Below are 21,160 nucleotides of genomic sequence, written 5' to 3'. Positions count from 1 at the left end.
AAATGGTCTGTTTATATGGCCAAAGCTATGAATAGACAATGACATGTATGGATGGTTATGGACCTCTCAGAGTCATTCAAGAGATCTGTATAACATGGTCTGGATTTGAGACCATTAGGAATGGGAATTTCAGTGAATTTCCACCATTAAACCAAATGTAGTAAACTGTTTAAATTACAAGACTATCAAAAAATATGCAATAAAGATTGTAACAAGATTGTGACAATTTCTTTAAGTGTATGAGTCTATTTGATTCTACCGTATCTGTAGATCCATCCCTGGGATATACAGATATGTATTTTTATTTGTTTTATTTTTCCTCAGCATTTTCTCTTCTCATTTGACAGCTCTTACTGTTCTACTGCTACGTATTAAAATGTGCTTGTACACTTTCAACATATTGTAACAAAATTAGGAAAAATAACAAATAGTTCTAAGAAATTATCAGAAAAAGGGAATGCTAAAAACATAGGAGTTCAATTAAATACAAGTACAATTTGGGATTTTCATACCGGTAATCATTGAAAGCTTGGCAATTAACATTTGCCCAAATGAAAAACAAAACATATATTTAAAAAAAAGGTATGACTTTTCTGATGTGTATTAACAAACTCAACTATTTTCATATTTAGGTACCGGTCCAGAACTCTAATTTAGGTGTCCTCCAATTTTCACATATTCATGTTATGTAGTAAACGCGCAGTAATTCCCATTCCTAATTGAGGGGTTCCCATTTCTAATGGAGGGTTCACCATGTTTAATGGAAACTCTATAGAACTCTGTCGTCTCTGCCTACTTGCCTGTCACTTCAATGACGTCATCATCAGAGCTACTACCGCCATTGTCTATAGTCAGATGTGTATCAGGTTGGCTCAGAGCAGCCCCCAAAAGACTAGAGGTTGGATTGTTAAAATGGGAGAGAAAGCTGGACGCAGTAGAGCTGGGGCTGGGTGCAGGGAATGCCCCTGCCCCAGACAGAAGAGAATTGGGGTACATTCTGGGCTCAGGCAGCAGGGACTGACTGTAGTTGAGAGGGAAGCCTGAGGACAGCAGACCAGCCATGTTGGGATTCATCAAATAGGGCGGCAATGAGCCTGATGCCAAGGAGGAGGAGGTGGATGCTGAGGGGACAGTTGAGGAGGAGGCGGTAGAGGAGAAAACAGAAGACAGAGACGATGAGGAGGAGGAACAGGCTGGGATGTATCCATTCCCTGTGGCTGAATGGCTCAGAGCGTCTGTCCCTGCAGAAGGGAACATGTTCTGCAGATCATCCAGTGTCTGTCCTGGAGTCTGAAGGAAGGAAGATCCACCACTCCCACCCATCAGAAGTGGGTGACTCATGTTTCCAAGTATGGATGATGAGTTCAGACCCGCGGATGGAAAATTGAGCCCACTGCCCAGGGACAGACCTGGGAAACGGGATGCAGCAGAGGTACGCTTAGTTCCTATCTGCTTTTTGCCGTGGCTTTCAGTACTCATCTTACGTTTTCTGCTGCACACTTCTAAAGCGGAACCGATGAGGTCATCATCAGTCTCATCATCATCGAGTTGCCTGTCAAGGTCTCCAGTCCGATTGTGCAGCGAGCTGTTTCGGTCCCCTGCTAGTGCAGCAGACATCTCTGATGGAGACGACAGTTCATTTCCAACAGCAGCATTGGAAGTTTCTGTGTAGCGGCTGAGCTCTCTGAGAATCTCAGGGCTTTCAGGGGTGGAGGGACGGGGCTCACCATCTGGGCTGTGCTGTCGCTGCTCCACAGGCGATGAGCAGCCATTCCTGACTGGGCGGATTTGGGAACCCTGTGAGTCTAAAGAAGTGAAAGTGAAAAATGCTATCACATTAATTCCACAGGAAACTTTCAGAATTGCCAGTCACTCTTGTGACTGGTAAAAAGGCATGTTAAGAGGTAGTAAGTTGTTTCGAGGAAGCAATCCGATTGGTTGAAACAGCTTTTTAGCCGTGCTTTAACCACGATTTTGGAACACCTAATCAAAACAAAGAATTCAGCCATGCTTTTCTCCTAGAGCGCAGCAGACTCGGTGGCTAGGCTAGCTAGTTTCTTGGGACATTTGTGGTCATAGTGGCTACATCTGTCATTAAAAGAATATAATTTTTCAGCGATTATCTTAGTTTTAAGAGTAACTGTAAAAATTGCAATATTACACTCGAGGGTGTTCTTTATAGTCATTAATGCACTTTAGCGATGCCTTTCGGAACTGCAGGTGTGCATTAATGACGATAAAGAACACCCTTGAGTGTAATATTGCTTAATTAAACTACAGTTACAAATTGTGTAATCAATTGGTTATTTGAAAAAGGTTGTGACTTTAAACTATTATAATCCTCAATTATCAGTCACAAATGTCATGTCACAGATTATGTTAGTGGAATTATACAAGCATTGTATACCTCGTGACATAGCAGAATCTCCCATTGGTGATCTAGTGATCTTTCCAGAACGGATAGCGAAAATCCTGCCATCATTAGTCCTAATGTAGGTACCTGTGTCGGAAAGAACAGAAACTCAGAAACGCAAATTGATGACAGGTAACGTAGTCTAGTCTGTACTAGGTTGTTGATGTTACCTTTAGACCCTTTGATGACATGGATGCTCTCTCCAGCACCAATTCGAGCTTGTACATCTGTTGTGCTGTTAGCGCCTGGAATTACAATGTCTGTGGGTTGAAACAAAACAATAAGTAATTTTGCTAAAAATTGCTACCTAGTACCTACCGCTTTACTTGACAAGATAATAAAACCACCTTCTGGGTAGTTGCTAAGCTGCTTGTGCTGGTGCTTGTGAGGTGTTTTGATAGAGCTGGGGGAGGTGCAGCAGTGGAGGAGGGGTAATACTAATTCCCCTTGTTTAACACAATCAGCCCCGGGATTCCTTCAAAATTGGAGCTCTGGGGTGCCGGGAAGACATGGCCGCTTTTACTCTGTAAAACTAAGATATTTTTTTTGCTTGCTTACCTCGCTAATAATCTGATAAGTCGCTGATCCCTCGCGTTCATATTTTTGAACGAGAGGCAGGTGAGAAGTCAGAAATTAAGAGCTTAGTATATCCATCAGATCAAAACCACGGAGATCGCCCTAGATTAGGAGAGACGAGGCATTCTTTCTGCAGCGGTAAACAGGGAAGTGAACAGACCGCGCATGAACGAAAAGCGAAACGTATGGTGGCCTTGGAGTCCAACTCAAAAATTCAGAATATTCTTCTCTTGTTTGATATCATTGAAGATGTGCTAGGACGTGTACCCACGTCATTGCAACCCGTCGGTTGGATTGCTTATGACGTGTGGACACCGGATGGACATCGGATCGACGGAACCTGTTAATGGCCATGTATAGCACAACGCAGCATTAAAGATCTCAACCTCAAAATGATCATGGTGTTTTGTTGAATGCTTGGATAGCATTGGTAGCCAGAATCCGTATTTTGTGGAAAATGTTGTAAGAATACAAGCTCATCACGTCATGAGCTTGTAGTTTGGCTATTTTCAATATTGACCTGAGCTGGGAAGAAAATGGTTTGATCGGTAAGACAGGCACAGTAATGTTTACCAGTTGTGGTGACAATCCTCTGCACATAAACCCCAGCCTTCTGTAGATAGTTAACAGGAAAGCCGCCACCAGAGCTGGAGCCAGCCATCCCCACCTGACGAGGCATCATGGGGATCGGGGTGGACTGAATTGGCCGGACACTTGCCACAGGCTTATCATCTGGCCGTGCTATGGGACGCCTGTAACATAAAGTTATACTCAAAATAGGATCACAAACATAACTTGATCGGTAAAGATTTTGAAGTTCCTTATTGAGGCTTTGAATAGAGGCCAATCACTTATGTATAGTGAAGGATGTATAATGTTTTAATAAATAGGGATATTGGGGCACAGATAGCCCAGTGGTAAAGGTCCATACCACATAGGCTCTGATGCCCGACAGCAAGGCCCTTGCTCTATTCCCGGACTGGGCGTACCTTTGCTGCATGTCACGCCCCGGCTCTCTCCCCGTTTATACTAAACATTATAACTATCAATAAAGGCAAGAAAAGCTTGGAAAAAACAACTTTCACATAAATAAATGAATCGGGCTATACACCGAGTGGTTTAGAGTTGTTAAAATTATTTCGGAAAGCTTTGAAACCCACCAGTTGCGCTGGCTAAATGCTGGTATATTGTTAAGCGTCTGGTCACTGGTTGGGTAATAGTGGGCGTAGGATGGACGAGAGTAGGGCACGGAGGCACGCTTCTCGTCTTCGTAGCTCTTCTTGGCAGCTCTCTTCTCTGCTTTGGTCAGCTTTGACTCCTTCCGGTCCACCAGCAGAGACTCGTGATGGAAAGGTTGCTGTTAAGACAGAAATGACAAAATGGCTATTATTGAATATTGAATTAATAATATATATATTAATAACAGACCACACTAGCAGCACGTAAACAAAGACATGGCAGAAGCTCAAGAAGGCAACAGGGACGTGGGGGAGTGGGGCGGAGTTTTAGCCAATGAGCGAAGGGTGTTCAACCGTAGCACTACTAGCACAGTATTATAATGAAAACGCGATGCAATGCCAATATGTATTATATAGTATATTTCCACACCCAGACCCCTGGTCTGGGTGTGGGAATCCAGGCTGCTGCCTGGAATCCAGGCAGCAGCCCTTGCACACAAGCTGGCTCGCTGGCCGCTGCTCAGTGCTCCCTGGCCGCGTACCACAGTGTCTGTCTCCCGACTCCCCGGGGTGCATGTGTTTCGGTTGCAATCCAGCATCAGCAGCCCTCGGCCCCTCGCTGGATTCCACCCGGGGAGGGATCAATATTGTTCATGTGATGGTTTGTTTGTGCTTATTTGTTGAAATGGTGGAAGTCGATATGGTGAGTCACCGATGCCTGCCGGGTTGAAGCCTGCATTCTACCCGTGCAGAAGGGAGGACACGTCGGTCCCACAACCCTCCTAGGAAAAAAAATTTGGCCAGCGGTGGTGCTCGCCGTTGCTCATTGAATTACAATGAATAAGCGTGGGAAAAGTAGTTCACATGAAAGATGCTGTGGTGGCTGGGGTATTTCAGCTGGAATCAAAGTGAATCTATGCTTATCATAAGTTTAAAGCCAGACCAATAGCTAGGCATGTGTGCTGTACCTTGGTGATGAGGTTTGGATAGAGCAGACAAGCTTGATTGATGACGTTCTCCAGGTCTTCTTTTGGTTCCAAAGGCTTTTTGGTCAAGTTAGGCTCCTCCTCCACAAAGTGCAGCAGTGACTCCACTTCTTTCCGGGTGAAGTTCAGCACCGGGTTCAGGTCATCCACCACACGGTCTGAATAGAACACAACCCATTTTAAGTCAATGAACTGCATATTCTCAATTGCAGAGTTTAACCCTGTTAGTTTTTTTGCACACACACTAGCAGGAGCACAAGGCTTTAAGGATGATGGGTCTGTGGGTGAAGCATGGCCTCTAGGGCCCTCTAGTGGGCCTTTAAGATTTAACTCTTGTTGATAGATGCTGTACTTTTAATGCTGGAATATTTTCAGGTACCCACTAATCAACCATTACATGCGAAATATATATAAAAAATATATATATAAAAGCTAAGGTAAGTCCAATGTTACATTTCTTAAATAAGTGTATTAAAAGAACAGAACACAATGAATCGGCTCAAGGTACCATCTACAGCTGGCGTGGCACATTTCAGGCTAAAAGCACTCAAGACACTTTTGGATGCAGATATGTAGTATTTTGAGATTTTCTATCTTACCGGACATGCCCTGTTTGGAGACCTGTCTGTCATAGATCTTCCTCTCTAGGGTGTAATCACAGACGAGGCGGTAAATGTGGCAGGCCTTCCTCTGGCCATAACGGTACACTCGACACACTGCCTGGGCATCGTGACACGGGTTCCAGGATGCATCAAACACCACCACACGGTTGGCCCCAATCAGATTAACCCCTAAGCAGCCCGCTCTGTGTGGACAATCAACAATTAATTAAATATCAGTGTACATTTCAGCGGGGAAGTGTGTGTGAAAGACTGAAGCCCGATTTATGCTTTTGCCGTACAACGGTGTTGCTGACAAATATAGCAGATCTAAAAGTTCATAATGTGGTAACCTGGTAGACAGAAGGAAGAGATATGTTGAGGTGTTCTCTGTGTCATTGAACTGGTTGATCAGTCGCTCTCTCTCTGAGGCAGAGGTACTCCCATCCAATCCTGTATAGAGCAGAAATGAGGCATGTTATCCTTCCTAAATCTGGGAGTTTCTGGGATGAGTGAATATGTGGTGGATTTTAAATCCATGCCAACACAAGCACATATGTAATTCTTTAGAGGTTAGTACATTTGTACTTTTTTATTCATAATGGATAATAAATCTCTGCTCTATACACAGAACAAATTAGAGCCAAACGTGCCAATGAAATATGCACATTCCCATTCAATAGTTTTCCATGGTAAATAGCACACATTGTGAGTAGTTGCTAAGGGAACAGAGCCGAGGCTGGATGACTCACTGTAGTAGTTGAGATTGCGGATCCAGTTCTGGTTGTGGGTGTCTGGGAGGGCTATGCCTGGCGGCATGGGTCTTTTACATAAGAACTCTTCAATGACTGACAATGTGGACAAGCTTTGGCTAATGGGAAAACAGGAAAGATGACAGATTACAGGATTCTTATACTCAAATAAGAAATGCACAATAATTGAGGTCATAGAAGTTGGATCTGGATATTTGTACGGAAGAGAAGAAAAAAGTCAGTGTATAAAATGATACTGTGGTTTTAAATGTAAAGATAAATTAGCCCCAACTATCTGTCCAAACCAGGTAATAGACATTTTCCATTTTTAGATTAATAAATTACTATCACTGCTAATTAATCTATTTCTAATACACTTAATGTTGGATTGTATAGCGGACAAGGGACTAACCTGAAAACCAAAACCTTATCTCGCTTCTTAACACTCTCCTCAATCAAATGGAAAAGCAGAACCATCTTGGAAGAGTTCTGCAAAAGTCCTGGCTGGTAGTCTGACATAATGCCTTTTGCCTGTGATAGATCAATGGAAGAAATAGATGCTGAATTAGTCATTTTCTCAGACTATTTTTCAGGCCTATGGGGGAGATACCAAGAAGGAACACAATGGCACAGTCAATATTTGCTGTATAATCAAAGATCACAATGAGGGCCTGGGCCGTGGCTCAACGGTCCAGGCACCTTGGCTGGTAATCCAGTCTGGCAGTGTGCCGCGGGTTCGACTCCCGATGCCGACGGCCTTTACTGCATGCCACCCCCCCCCCCCCCCATCTCCCTTCAGCCTACTGTCTGTCCCTCCATATAAAATAAAGGCGAAAGCCACAAAAAATAAATAAATAAATAAAAGATCACAATGAGAGGACTTAAGTGTTCTCAGGATTAGTTGTCAATGTCAAATTGTCACAACCTTTCCCATTCAGCTACCCATTCTATACGAGTGTGGGAGCTGCATTATTATTATCTGCGGAGACGGGAAGAATGTTGGCGTCTATTCATTTCCAATGGGAGAATGAACGTGAATACAGCTTAGGAACCATTCCTTAACTCCATGGTCACTGAACTAAATACTGGACCCAATCATCACAAGGCATACAATATTTCCAAGATATTCATACTAAAATGGCTTCTTTTAGCGAGACAAATCAGGAGAAAATCTACTTTGTTATCGACCAATTCTTTATCCCAGCAACAAACTCTCGCAAGATTTGAGAGGAGTCACTAAGTCTTTCTGTCCGTCTGCAATTTGACGGATGACACATAGGGGGCTCTGGCCCCATATTTAAGAATAAAAGATGACAATATGTGAATATTAAATGAATGGACATATTAAAAGTGAAATAAAATGTGTGTTCCAATGCTTATATATAATATAATTTTCCATAACTGTCTTAGACTCTGGGGTGATGGTGGCTAAACCATGCCTACTATATTTAGGAGACCATTTGTAGGCTTTGTGTACCATTTCGCCTCTAGTGGCTCCAATGATGTTCGCCCATAAAACAATGTACCAGGGGGGCTAGTTTTATTAGAACACACTAAACTGTCCTGAAATGTAGCATTGGCCTGTCATATCTACAGGATGCTACAGGATGTGGGCGTGCATACACAAACACAGTGGGGCCAGGACACAAACATTCTCTCAGACAGAGTGAACGAGTATTTGAGGGCTGAAAGACATTACTGCTCAGTTTGCGGTTGCTCACAGCAAGATGGCTAGATTTAAGCAAATGCCTCAATCTTAATCACTTTTATTCTAGTTTGCTCATATTGCTGTATTTCAGCTGGTGCATGCTTACATCTCAGAGAGAGAGAGAGAGAGAGAGAGAGTGCATCAATATGAACAGAGCATAAGGATCTTCAATTGTGTTACCGGCAGATATGTGAATAGTGAAAGAAGGTTGCTTCCATTCTTTGGGCAACCATTAGTGTCTCAACCCTTGACATTTTTTAAATACTAAATTGCATTACATAAAAGATAAGGCATACCCAATCATAGGTGATGACTTGATTGGCTCTGTCCTGAGTGGTGTTGAGTGGAGGCAAGGTGCTGGCCTTGCTATTGGTGGAATCGGCAGCTTTGGCCTTGAGGCCTGTACCAGGGGCAGAGCAGCGGGCGTTGGAAGCTATGTCATCAAGGTCCAGGTCCTGCTCATTAGCCTGGTTCTCCTTCTGCAGGCTTTCATACAGCACATCAGGGTGGTTCCAAATCTGGAGGGTTCCAAAAACAAGATGCCTCGCTTATTCAAACGATGCCAAATTGTTATATGATGGCCGTATGTACTGGCTCTGGACACCCAACATGAATGAAGAAATCAGCATCACCTTGCAGCAGACACAGAAGGCCTTGAGGGGGTTGAGGCCAAGCCAGCCACTGTTTCCAGCCTCCCGGAAGCGGGTCATGAACTCAGAGTAGAGTGCCCTTTGGATCGGGGACAACCGCACCAACATCACATGCTCATCCTTAGAAGGAAGCTGGTCACGCAGCACATCGTGACCACGTCTGAACAACGGAAAAGGATTCACAGAGAATAGAAATGTGTTACTCGTAAATCAAGTTTGACTCTGCAGCCTCTTCCAAATTACAACGTACTCACCTCTGAACAAAGCCCTCAAGTAGGCTGTGCAGCACATGGCTACGGTAGCGCATGAGGCGACAATCTTGAGGTGTACTGTCCACACACTGCCCGTTTAGGATGGGCCGCTCAAACATGTTGCTGAACTCCTGGCGCGTTCCTAGAAAGTCTGGTCTGACAAAATCCACCATGCACCAGTACTCAATGAGGTTATTCTGTAGAGGGTAGCCTGTCAGAACGACCCTGCGCCGCGAACGTATGTTTTTCAGTGCCTGTGATGTGTTGGCGTGGCAATTCTTTATGCGGTGACCCTCATCACAAATCACCACATCTGGACCCGGTCGTGCAATGGCTCTCTCAATACCTTTAAAGACAATAAAAAGGAAATGGTTACATTTTTAACTATCGTTAACCGAATCACAGACTGTATGCATTTCTTCAAACAAACCTTTGCTTTGTTTGCTAAACCTAACAATCTTTAGTCACCTTTCATGAGCTCCTCCCGTCTGTCTTCTTCATCTAGGTCAATGATAACTGGACCGACAGGCTTCTTAGACTTCCTCTTTCTGCACACAACAAAGCTCTTCTTCATGGACAACAGGCGGTACATTTCATAGCCCATCAACAGCACCCCTCCACCTCTGGACCAGTCCTCCACTACCTTAGCCCTGGCCACTGTTGATCTGCAAGTCAGACACCCAGTATGACAATTGATCATGTAATGTAAACATTAATTGATATGTCAAAAGGGAATGTTGTGGATTACTCGTATTCCCTCCTTCACACAACCATGCGCATTCACAAATGTATGTGCAAAATCATACACAAATTTTAAGCTGCGTACTTGTGCTCATCATTGAGAATGTGAACTTTGAATGCACGGCCTGTGAAACTCTCAGGGTCAGTGTCGGGAGGAATGGCATCTTGGGGAGGAAGCCAGAGGTTAAACTCTGACATCCAGTTCTGAAGAGTGTTCACCTGGGATATGGGAGTGAGAAAAATATATTTATATTTTCACATGAGAGTTATCATCTATAGAAGCATGTTGCAAACTTGCAATGCATACAATTCACTCCACACAGCAAGATATACTACACTACAGGCACATAGACAACTCACCGGGACAATGCACAGCACAGTGTGTGCCCCAGTATACTTCAGCAGGATGTCAATAAAGGAGATGACCTGGAGGGTTTTGCCCAATCCCATACTGTGAGCCAGGATGCAGCCAAATCCACTACTGGTTTTATACCGTTCCAAAGACTCAATCAGGTTATCATACAGAAACCGGATTCCTCCAACCTTAAGAAATGAGGGAGATTAATACATTAATTCACATATACTCTGGACTCTGTATGCGAGAAGGCAATGAAAGAATATTACATAATATGAATAGGTGTATGCATAGGAGAGAGAAAAATAGCCAGAGAGAGGGTTTTGTTGGGTGATCATGTCTCAGCTATCAGGTCCTGCATTCAGTTTGGTCTTAAAAAGTCTGACCCAAATACATAATTGAAAGCAGTGGTGCAGAGAGTGATTGAGTGCGTGTGTTTAAGTAAACTGCATAAGCTGTATACCTGGTGAGGTTTGACAGCCTTGGCTAGTTGTGGAGCCAGGAAGATATCCTCCTCCTCTGCAGGGCGATTCATATTGACCAGCACTCTACCCTGAGCATCGGGGTGGTTCTGAATGTCGTTGATGTGCGCCCCACTGCTCTCCTCTGTGCCAGCGTTGCTCTCGGCATCCTCATCAGTCGACTCGCTGCTAATGTGCAAGGCGTCCTCGTCCCCGGAGCTGAGCTCAATCACATCTGTATCAAAGTGGATGAAACTAATTATGTAAGAGTGTGCACATAACTCAGGTGGTTCAAAATGCTGATTTTGATGTTGAAGTTGTGTCTTCCTTTCGTCCCCCCATTTTAGTCATTGCCAATAAACTAAAGTAAATCCTGACGTCACACCATTATCCCCTGGATCATGGAAGTATTTTCTCTATTGAGAATACCATAGGTTCTTCTTAGCATCTTGTCATAAGAACTGGGTTCCAAGAGTCAGGCTATGCTGTTAGATATGCAACTCTGTGTTGTCTAATGTCTATGATATTGTGTTTGGAGAAAATGTAATTACTTCTGCTGCGGTACCGGGAAGTGGCGTTGGAAACTACAGTAGAAAATCACACCACTCAAGCATTTCACGCTTCCTTAGATTTTGTGTGTTATTATTTACCACCCGTTACCAGATGCTGGGTGGTATGGCATAACATTCTGTGTGTGCAGTGCAAGAAATGTATTAAAACTTTATTGTTGATCATCGTGCGTAAAGTGGTTTGTTTTCGCATTGGCAGGTCAGGGGGAGATCTCTCACACTCACTCACTCACTCACTCACTCACTCACTCACTCACTCACTCACTCACTCACACACTCACACACTCACACACTCACACACTCACACACTCACACACTCACACACTCACACACTCACACACTCACACACTCACACACTCACACACTCACACACACACACACACACACACACACACACACACACGAAATTTGTTCAGACAGTCCTAGTTTAAGGTTATATGCGTTGAATCAGGGCTGTTTTTAGCTTCTATGTTGCTCACATTATAGTAAACAGAAAAGACGTTTTTCTCTGCAATCATACCTTCCCGGATGGTTCTAGCAGGCAGCTTGGGTTCCTCCGGTTCATCCTCCTCGCCACTGCTATCCAAACAGATGACATCCTGCTTGCTCAGGAGAGAAGGCACTGCTTGAGACGCCTCCCTCAGAGCTTCCACTGGCAGAGGTACAAAAGGATAGGAGACGATGTGTGTGTGTATATATATATATATATATATATATATATATATATATATACATACATACATACATATACACAGTATAGATAGAGCAACATACTTTTTTTTATATAAATATTTGAAGGTTTTCAGAAAACTTCAGATAAGGATTTAGAAGGTGTTTTTAGAAGTGGCCATAGTCCTAACTTGGTTAAAAAGGTAAGTTCACCCAAGAAATGACTCGCCCCATGATCTGAGCTAAGACTGCAGACTGAACTGAATGTGTTTAAATAGAGACTCCTTTTTATTTCTATACACCTACATTCCTCACCTATATATTTATTATGCACTCACAATTGTATCATGCAGGTTAGTCATATTATGCACTTTATGCTCTTCTCTCTCTATCTTTTAGAACTGCAATAAGCTTGCACAAATAAGAATTTCACCCACCTTATGTGTAATGTGACAATAAAGATTGATTCTGATTCTGGTGATAAATACAAAGACATTTTTGTTTCGTTTGTATAACATTCCTTTAGTGAATGAAGAAGTCTCAAAAAGAAGAAAATACTTAGGTAGGCCGGGTTTAACAACAGCAAAACTATATCAAAAAGCTGTTGATATACTCCAAACAACACTCATAGTGTGATCGCAAGTGCCCAAGCAAAAAACGTGCCTGGGCGTGCCCGTGTGGTTGAACCGGAGCTTGAACGGTAAACATGGCTTGCATTTAACTACGAGTGTTGTTTTGGAGTTTATAAACAGATTTCTCCATTCACCGTAAATTAATGTTATATTAAAATGAAGTAATTTTTTGAGTCCCCATTCAAATATTTGTTCTCGCCTCTGTAAACTTAAGGCATCGTTTAGCGTGCAAACTAAGACCTTTGGGATTTTTACCTATTTGAGACTCTGTGATAGGGCTAGGTAGGGCTTGTGTAGAGGATTCCTTCCTCTGCTGTTCCAGACGTTTCCGCCTTTCCAACTCTTCTAGTTGGGCTGCCTTGGTCCCAGCCTCCAGCTGATGCTCTTTGAGTAGCTTTCTATAAAGATAAAAGGCAAGAAGGTCAGACAAAAAATATATATAATCACCAAATGTGTTTTAGCCAGAAGGATCTCAGTGTGTGTGTGTGTACCTGATATTCTTCCTCATATGTGTAGGCTTTGATAGCTTGGAGAGTTTGGAACCTTTGGAGGACTTGGATGATCTAGAGGACTTGGTTGATTTAGAGGACTTGGATGATTTAGATGATTTAGAGGACTTCTGCTTCTTTATTTTTTTTATTTTGGAAGGGGGATTGCTGCTGCTTGTGTTCTCTGGGCTGGTTGGAGGCTGAGAACGGGAAGCAGGTCTGGAAGGAGGGCGGGATGCGGGCTGAGACGGAGGCTCGGGGGAGGGCTCTCTAGAGGTAGCTGAAGCAGAATCCCCTCCATCCTGACCGGATTCTGCATTATCCTGTGCACCCTCAACTCGTTCTGAGAGAGTGAGACAGAGATTACAGATATTGCACATTGATCACATAATTGCACAGGTTCCAGGTTTGATTGCAGCTGGAGACATGTGTTGCACGCCCTTCCACCTCAATGCTCCCAGTTTTCTGTAGTGGCCGACCGATATGTTTTTTAGGGACATATTTCACTAAAGCCGTTTTTGGAAATCTGACGTGTGAGATTTTGTACAGATTTTTAATTATCATCAATGTAAAAATAAAAATATCCTTTTAAAGGAAACAAAATTGCATTGAAATGTTTTACATAGTTTTTCTTTTTTGTTATAACAGCTGAACTCTATTAGTATTATCCTATCTAAGTAAAGCAAAACAAAGACAAGCCATAGGTGGGATAAACTTTGCAAATTGCTTCAAAAAACTCTTGTATATTCATATTTCATGACTTGTTTTTTCTTGACAGCTATGTATGCAGGAGTTAGGCTATAGAATTTGACTATTCTTTTTGAATAACTAGACTAGAAATGAACACTTCAAAGTTGTAATGTTTTAAGGGCTACCCATATCTTACAAATAGCACTACAACACGTACACCAATTTGGCACACGGCTAAGATTTTCAATGATAGAACTTCGTGAATCACCACCCTCATTATTAGAGTTAAAACAAGGTATATTTTAGTCTCACCAGCTGCGTCATCTTCATCGTCTCCATCATCTCCATCATCTCCATCCTCGTCTTCCTCCTCCATGTCCTCCTCCTCCTCCTCCTCCTCTTCATTTTCCGATTTTTCTTCCTCCTCACTGTTAAGACTGTGCTCCCGATCACTTTCTGAAATTGCCTCTTCAGACATGGTGTCCTACAGGGCTCTAGAGTATTACCTACACATCCTTAACAGAAGCCCTAAATCCTAAAAGAGAAATTAATTGCATGTTACAATATTGGACGGAACACGTTATACTCTTACAGTCTTTCAAAAAATATGAAAGGCTGTCCAATTCCAGCATAATTTTAATTATTTGAAGAGATTACTACCGACTACCGAGTGCAGGTTACAAAGAGGATAACACTGAGGTCAAAGAGCGATTGTAGACTTCCTTTGAACTACAATTTAAGATGGAAACCTTGGAAACATGGAAACCAAAACCACGACTACTGTATTATTGCATGAATCTTAACACTTAAGCAACACCCGTTCTCTACAAAATAATGCTTGCGTTTTGGAGACACGTTAGCTCTGAGGTAATTAACAATGAAGATTGTACAGAGTAGATTGAGGTCCCAGTCAGATACAAAATCATATGAAATGGGGGTCCGGGGGGCATATCAATATAAGGAACATTGAAATAAAAAAGGGTGAGAACCACTGCTACACTGGTCATTTGAAGCGACTGGCAATTTTCCAGTTTCGGGAGTAAAACTTTGTTCCGATTTGATTTGAACAAACTGTCTCTGTGTCTGAACACAATGTGCAGCGTGGTGATACACAGGTCTTTCTCTGTTGTATTAAGTAACCTAATGGATCAAGGATAAGGATGTACTGTTACCACTACCAGCCAAGCTAACTGCGCAAGTAGGTAGCCTGTAATAGTACTGTTGTTATTGTTAACAACATCCCCTCGGTCGTTTTGAGACGCTGGTGCTGCAACAGACAACAGTTAACTGTAATGTAAATGTTATATAACTCCTGGACTTACCCTGTCCAGGTATGCTATTGCTAACTAGTGAGCGGGTTCGACGACAACGACTGATCGTTTTAAACCTTAACATACACCACGCAACGTCCATTGTCCACGATCCTTGTGTGCAGAGGAAGGATGTTGGTTGACTAGCTGTGTGTGGCTAGCTGGCTATAGGGATGCTAATGTTCGCTAAACAGCTCACTTGGCTAACGTTAGCCAAGTTACACACAAATGCTAATCTTTTACAGTGCTAGCTACGATGCGCTAGCCAAGACACCAAGTTCAAACATCAAGCTTTGATTGGCCGCTGTTCTTACCTCGTGTATGTTTACGGTATATCCTCTAAGATAATTAAGCCTGTGTTCTTGTGATCGTGATTTATTCTCAGATTAAACGGATATTAACAGAAGAAATGCAATGGCAAAGGTTGCTATTTTTCCCAGGTTTTTTTGTCAGTGTGACTACAAAGATCATCCCCACAAAATGGGGAACAATGCTGCACACTCGAACGTTCCGGGTATATGCTTACTAAAAAATCAAGATGAATACAAAGATAAAGTATAAAGTATATATATATATATATATATATATATATATATATATATATATATATATATATATATATATAATACACACACCTGACTTAGGGGTAATTTATTATTATTATTTTATTATTATTATTATTAAGGGACCAAGAAGTGACTTTGGTCACTTATTGTTTTTGTGTTTTTTTGTTTGTTTGATGGCTGTGTTGTGCCCCCCTCCCCGCATCAAACAAAAATGTTTTGTCAAACCATGTGACTTCCATTGGAAATGCATTGGGGCGGCCATTAAACACGGACAAGACACAAGACAAATGTTGTATGCATGTTGCAAAAGTGTGAGTGAGGCCTTATTTGTGCACATTGTTCTTATTGCGTATTGTCTTCTTTCTTGGTCCCGCCTTATCGCTGCTTGCAGCTATATTTATTATTATTATTATTATTATTTATTTCATGGTTTTCCAAAACGAATACTTCAATGCTTGATTTAACCACTTTCTAAAGGTCAGAAAAAATCGAGACCTACACCATTCGATCCAGCGATTCAGATCAGATCAGTCGTGTGACTCGTGTCTTTACCTATAACTGCACCGATCTGCATGAAAAAACATCTGGTCTGCATTTTTCCAAATGTGCCTTATATAGCACCACCAGGAGGCCAACCAGGGGCGGCCTTATGGATCTGGAGGCCCGTTTCAAGACCAAATATGAGACCCCCCCCCCCCGCCCCATCACTCTTGACAATTACGCCAGCAACAACAACTCTCCTCATCCTCTCGTCCCTTTACAATAAAGTGTCTCCCCTTTCAGTGTTGTGCACAGATAGACACTAGGGGGTGCTAGAGCACCTGCCCTTTTCCCTCTGGACAGCAATGTGCCCTTTTGAAAAAAAGGCCAACTTATGTGAAACACATTAGTCCAAATTGCACGCAAATCGGTACACATGATCTTTATAGTAATGTGATCGAGACAGATCTGTCAGAATTTTTGAGGGGCGCCCCTATATATAGCTTTAATGTTCGTTTTTCAACGATGCTTGTTTAAGAAAACACCATAGACAATAAAGAGAAATGTAATGTTTAGCACCCGCACAACAAAAAACATTGTTGTAATTGATGTTGTAAGATGATAAGAGCGCCCCTCACTTCACACAGGTGTGATTTTTCTATGCTACTGTAAGACATTGTCTATTGGCTATGAACTGCTACTTCCCTGATCTCCCCTGGAGACCTGTGCTCCGAGGAGCACTTTTTCTAGTTTGAACTGAATCTCTGCTCTCTACACTGACTCTCATTTTATTACTGTATTTTATTGTTTGCTCGTCTCCACACTGACCTGAAGGTGGAGCTATCTGACTTCATTGGGGAACAGTGTGAAAGGTGGTAAGGTGCCCCACTATAGCGGAGGCCCTACAGGCAGAATTTTGATGGAATCGTGCACTTTATGTTAAATGTATGAAATTTGGCACACAGTTAGAGCATGCCATAAGTAGCATTTTTGGCTATAGGGCCATCCCAGATGTGTCCCGTGGTGACCAAATGGCCGTTATTCTACAAATGCAGGTTCTAGACCACCTAGGATCTTGATTCTTGTGACTAATCCCACATTTTCAAGGATGAGGAATACAGTGGTACTGTTTACAACATGTTAGATAATAGTCAAATCATGAAAATGTGTAATATTGATGTAGTACTGACTGCATGTACATGTTTTCAAACTGTGACATGTGAGAGTCAAGTGAGCCCAGGACATCAGCTGGCGTACTCCATGTTCTGTTCTCCTCATCAGACCCCCTTCCAGCTCGCAAACCAGCTCTGCCCCTGAGTCACCAGTCCTCAGTGAGGTTAGAACACCAGTCTGTGTAATCTTACCCAGACCCCCTTCCAGCTCACCAACCAGCTCTGCCCCTGAACTGCCAGTCTCCGGCATGGCCAGAACACCAGCACTTGTACCCCCCACCAGATAACACAGTGGAGCAGCAATACAGGGGGCCACGACCTACCATCCCCGACTTCACCAACAGAGACCTGATTGAGTTTTCCCGCCTCAAATTATCACTCAAACCTGCTACCATCCAACGCCACCCAGCAGTTAAAGTATCAAGTCCTAGTTGACCACCTCAAGCTTGAAGAGGCTCGCCTGGTGGCCGACGCTTACCTGAAGGGCCCCTGCCCAGGGTCCATATATGGAGCTGTCCTGTTCTGAAATCATTCTATACTCCATATTTGGGCATGCCTGACAAAGAACTACATATACATGGAGCTGTCCTGTTTTGACATCATTCTGACGTCTGCACTGTAATTGCGGATGCGATGGGGTAGCAAAAGCAAGAGTAATAACTTTGTACCGGTAACTAGAACTCTTGATACCAAGTAATAAATAACTAATAAGTAATGTAATATTGTTCGTTTTTAAACTAGTAATATAAGTAAAAGTACTAGCCTAGCTTATGACTGACCGGAGTAACTTGCTCAACACTGATAGTGGAGTTAAACATATGCTGAATGTGCAGGACAGGAAAGAAAGTCCCATAAAATGTTATGTAAGTTATAAGAAAGCAACACTTCATGGAAACTCCTCACAGCTAGCTAATGGAGTCGACTGTAGATCTGTTAGTAAGTAAAACTCAACTTGATTGAAGTTGAGTTCTATTAGTTACAGCTAATAGTAACTGGGATACATAGCAGAACAAAAAGAAAATACAGAAAACTAGAAAAAGTGCTCCTCGGAGCACAGGTCTCCATTCTCCAATATGAGGTCAAAGGCATAATGAGAATTGAGGATTATTTGTGAGGTGTGAGCTGTAGACTTGTTTTGAGGTGTGAGCTGTAGACTTGTTTAACAGGAAAGACCAGGAGATGCACTGATCTGTGCCAGGTATGGGGAATGAGACAATCAATGAATCATTTAACGCAGTGTTGAAATCAATGACTGCAACCTATTTTCCACAGAAATGTTGAAGTGTTTATATACACTTAAAAAAAAGGGTGGAGGCTTATTTTGACAATGCAATGGAAATATGCATGGACTTTAACCAGCCTTGTGTTCTGTTAATCACAGAGAGAGCAGTAGCTATACGTCATCACATGTTTGTTTGCTTAAGGGAGTGTTTAAGAGAGAGAGAGAGAGAGAGACACACACACACACACACACACACACACACACACAGAGAGAGAGAGCGACAGAGAGACAGACATGACATGACATGAAGATGGCAGAAATGACTTTGTCCTGTCTCAGAGAGAGAGAGAGCAACAGGGAAGGAGGTGACTGGACAGGGACACAGCAGGTAAAGTGTAATGGCATGCCTTGTACTATAATGTCCTGACTCCTGAAGCAGTCATAGGGACTGGTGATCTGAGTTCCCACATGGTGGCTGACTATAGAGAAACAGTCCTGAACTGAAACCTGGATTTTTGAGGTAGTAGCCTAAATGTATTTCATCTTTTTGCAATGTGATTGTAATGCTGCTAAATGAATGTTTCCCACACGGGGTTAACGTTTTCAAGAAGGGCCTTTCCCATGAACAGTAATTTATTGAATTCAGTGTATTTTTATCGAGTTAATATAGGCTGGGGCTGGGGCTCAGGGCTGTTTGTGTGCTGGTGTGGTGAGAACCCAAATGCAAGACAGCAAGGCAAATGGTGGCCCAAAATCCTACAATTAAGGCATTTAGCAGACGCTCTTAATCCAGAGCGATTTACATTAAGCAAGAACAAAAAGCATGGCAATACATTACATATATAAAAAGTAGTTATCATGAAACATGTGTAAGCTAAGAACGTAACATTCAACACGCAGGGATTGACTGGAGAACAAGACAGACTGATATAATGATCAGGGGAACGAAAACTAGACCAAGGAACATAATAGCATAATTTCAAAACCTAGACGATAATGAATGAAGCACAAAGTGCAGCAAAAGATCCCCCCTATCGATGGCTCCTTATGTACCAAAATATGCACAATAGGAACTTCAGAGGAGCAGAGGAGTCAGAGGCTCTTGACTGGGATCAAATAAAACACCAATCTTGCTGACTGTCCTGCACTTGGGTCCTCGATCTTTTTGTCTATTTTCAGTGGAATCTGTAAGTCGGACTAATGATCCTTATCAGGACACACTGTATAAACGCACGCACGCACACACAGAGAGAATCAATGTGTGAATTTATATCCTATAAAGCAAAGCAAAGCAAAGTTACTATATTTACCCAGGGTAACTGGACTAAGCATCAGATACTTGTTTACAGCCAGGCCCTGCTCATAGAACATTTCATGGTAGTGGTTCAATGCCTTGCTCAAGGGCACTTCAGCGGTGGTAATTTTAACGTGCCGGTCCGGGGATACGAACTGTTCGGCCACCGCTGCCACTATGCCACTATGAAGATATTAAGTAATATTTGCTGTTATGTATTATTAATACATAATTATTAATTATGAATATTAATAACCCAACACAATAATGTCATAATAATGAGGATGCAGCGTCATCGCCGCTTTTAGAATGCAAGTAATTAAAGTGTAATACTCTGAGACCATTTCGGCATGTAGAGCCATAAACCATTGAGATAACCTTTGAATTAGGAGCACATAAATGTAGTCATGTCACGTATAGGTGAGGTAAGGACACAAACGCAGGACGGCCAGGCATGGTAGTGTTCAAAACCATGAATTGGTGTTTTAATACAGAAGACAGGTGAACATGAACAACTTAAAACAGACTGAAACAGGTGACAGGATACAATGACTCAACAAGGACAAGACTGATATACACATGAGGGTTTATTACAAAATGAGACACAGCTGGAGCAAACAAACATAGAACCATGAAAACTAGACCAGGGAACAATACATAGAAATACAAGACCTAGACTGTACAATGAATGACAAAAGTCTGTGACTGTGACAAGTCGGGACTCGGGAGGATCCCATTGAAAGAATGTAATAGAGTAAAAGTACTCAAGTCAAAATGTAAAACCTTTCCAAGTAAATATTAAACTTTATCTTTAATGGTATAATGTTAACCAAAATGTAATACTATATTAATAAAGGAATACTACAATACTTAAAGAGTAAAAGTATCACCTTACGGCAGGAAAAAGAAGAAACTCTGACACCACACAATGAAAGGAGTCGACCAGCGGCAGCATAAGAATTCAAAGGATTATATTGACCAAAATATTTTCTGGGGAGTAGAATGGACGTCCAAACACAAGCATCGAAAAGGTCTCCCCCTGACAAATCGTCAGTGCAAACAATATATATAGTCAGGGGATATTAATAAAATCTGGGAATACATTTCTTACCAAGAATGTGTTTGTAAAGGTGTCTACTAACATATCCAACATTGGTTTATATTCAACCACCCTAGGGGAATTTTTGACAGCTGCTGAAAGTTGGATTACCATACAATCATTAGCCTATAAGGCAAAATGTTCTCATTAAGCTTTAAGTAGCATGTGACGTGTCAAACTAGGGGGTTTTCATAATTCTGAATCCATTCCATGCATTAGTTTTGCACGAAAAACACTCCTTGGGCTTAAAAAGCCCATAGCCGTCATCACAAATGTGATGAGGTCAGCACATTTGGGCA

The 21,160-nt window shown here is 42.3% G+C and overlaps 1 protein-coding gene across 1 annotated transcript; it reads right to left on the bottom strand.

The window, feature by feature from the left end:
• Nucleotides 1-244: 244 nt before the first annotated feature.
• Nucleotides 245-15,495, bottom strand: rad54l2 (RAD54 like 2). Its single transcript, XM_079510301.1, has 22 exons — nucleotides 15,343-15,495; nucleotides 14,031-14,253; nucleotides 13,032-13,371; nucleotides 12,796-12,938; nucleotides 11,760-11,891; nucleotides 10,673-10,905; nucleotides 10,215-10,397; nucleotides 9,940-10,073; nucleotides 9,582-9,778; nucleotides 9,117-9,459; nucleotides 8,845-9,022; nucleotides 8,509-8,730; nucleotides 6,917-7,035; nucleotides 6,505-6,623; nucleotides 6,106-6,205; nucleotides 5,753-5,958; nucleotides 5,136-5,311; nucleotides 4,150-4,346; nucleotides 3,563-3,741; nucleotides 2,584-2,673; nucleotides 2,408-2,500; nucleotides 245-1,805 (listed from the first exon to the last, which is right to left on the bottom strand). The coding sequence occupies exons 2-22, from the start codon at nucleotides 14,194-14,196 to the stop codon at nucleotides 793-795; spliced, it is 4,563 nt and encodes a 1,520-aa protein (XP_079366427.1). The 5' UTR covers nucleotides 14,197-14,253; nucleotides 15,343-15,495; the 3' UTR covers nucleotides 245-792.
• Nucleotides 15,496-21,160: the final 5,665 nt, after the last annotated feature.

This window comes from Electrona antarctica (genome assembly GCF_951216825.1).
Source record: "Electrona antarctica genome assembly, chromosome: 9".
Lineage (NCBI taxonomy): Eukaryota > Metazoa > Chordata > Actinopteri > Myctophiformes > Myctophidae > Electrona > Electrona antarctica.
Note: the sequence above shows the minus strand (reverse complement) of the source record. Positions and strands in the feature narration are given on the sequence as shown.

Excerpts from the sequence above, each read along its gene's own strand:
- rad54l2 (XM_079510301.1), bottom strand. The coding sequence starts at position 14,196 with ATGTCTGAAGAGGCAATTTCAGAAAGTGATCGGGAGCACAGTCTTAAC. Across the intron at positions 9,460-9,581 it reads ACGGGAGGAGCTCATGAAAG|GTATTGAGAGAGCCATTGCA; the intron begins GTGACTAAAGAT and ends TTGTCTTTAAAG. Across the intron at positions 7,036-8,508 it reads AAGTCATCACCTATGATTGG|GCAAAAGGCATTATGTCAGA; the intron begins GTATGCCTTATC and ends GATCTATCACAG.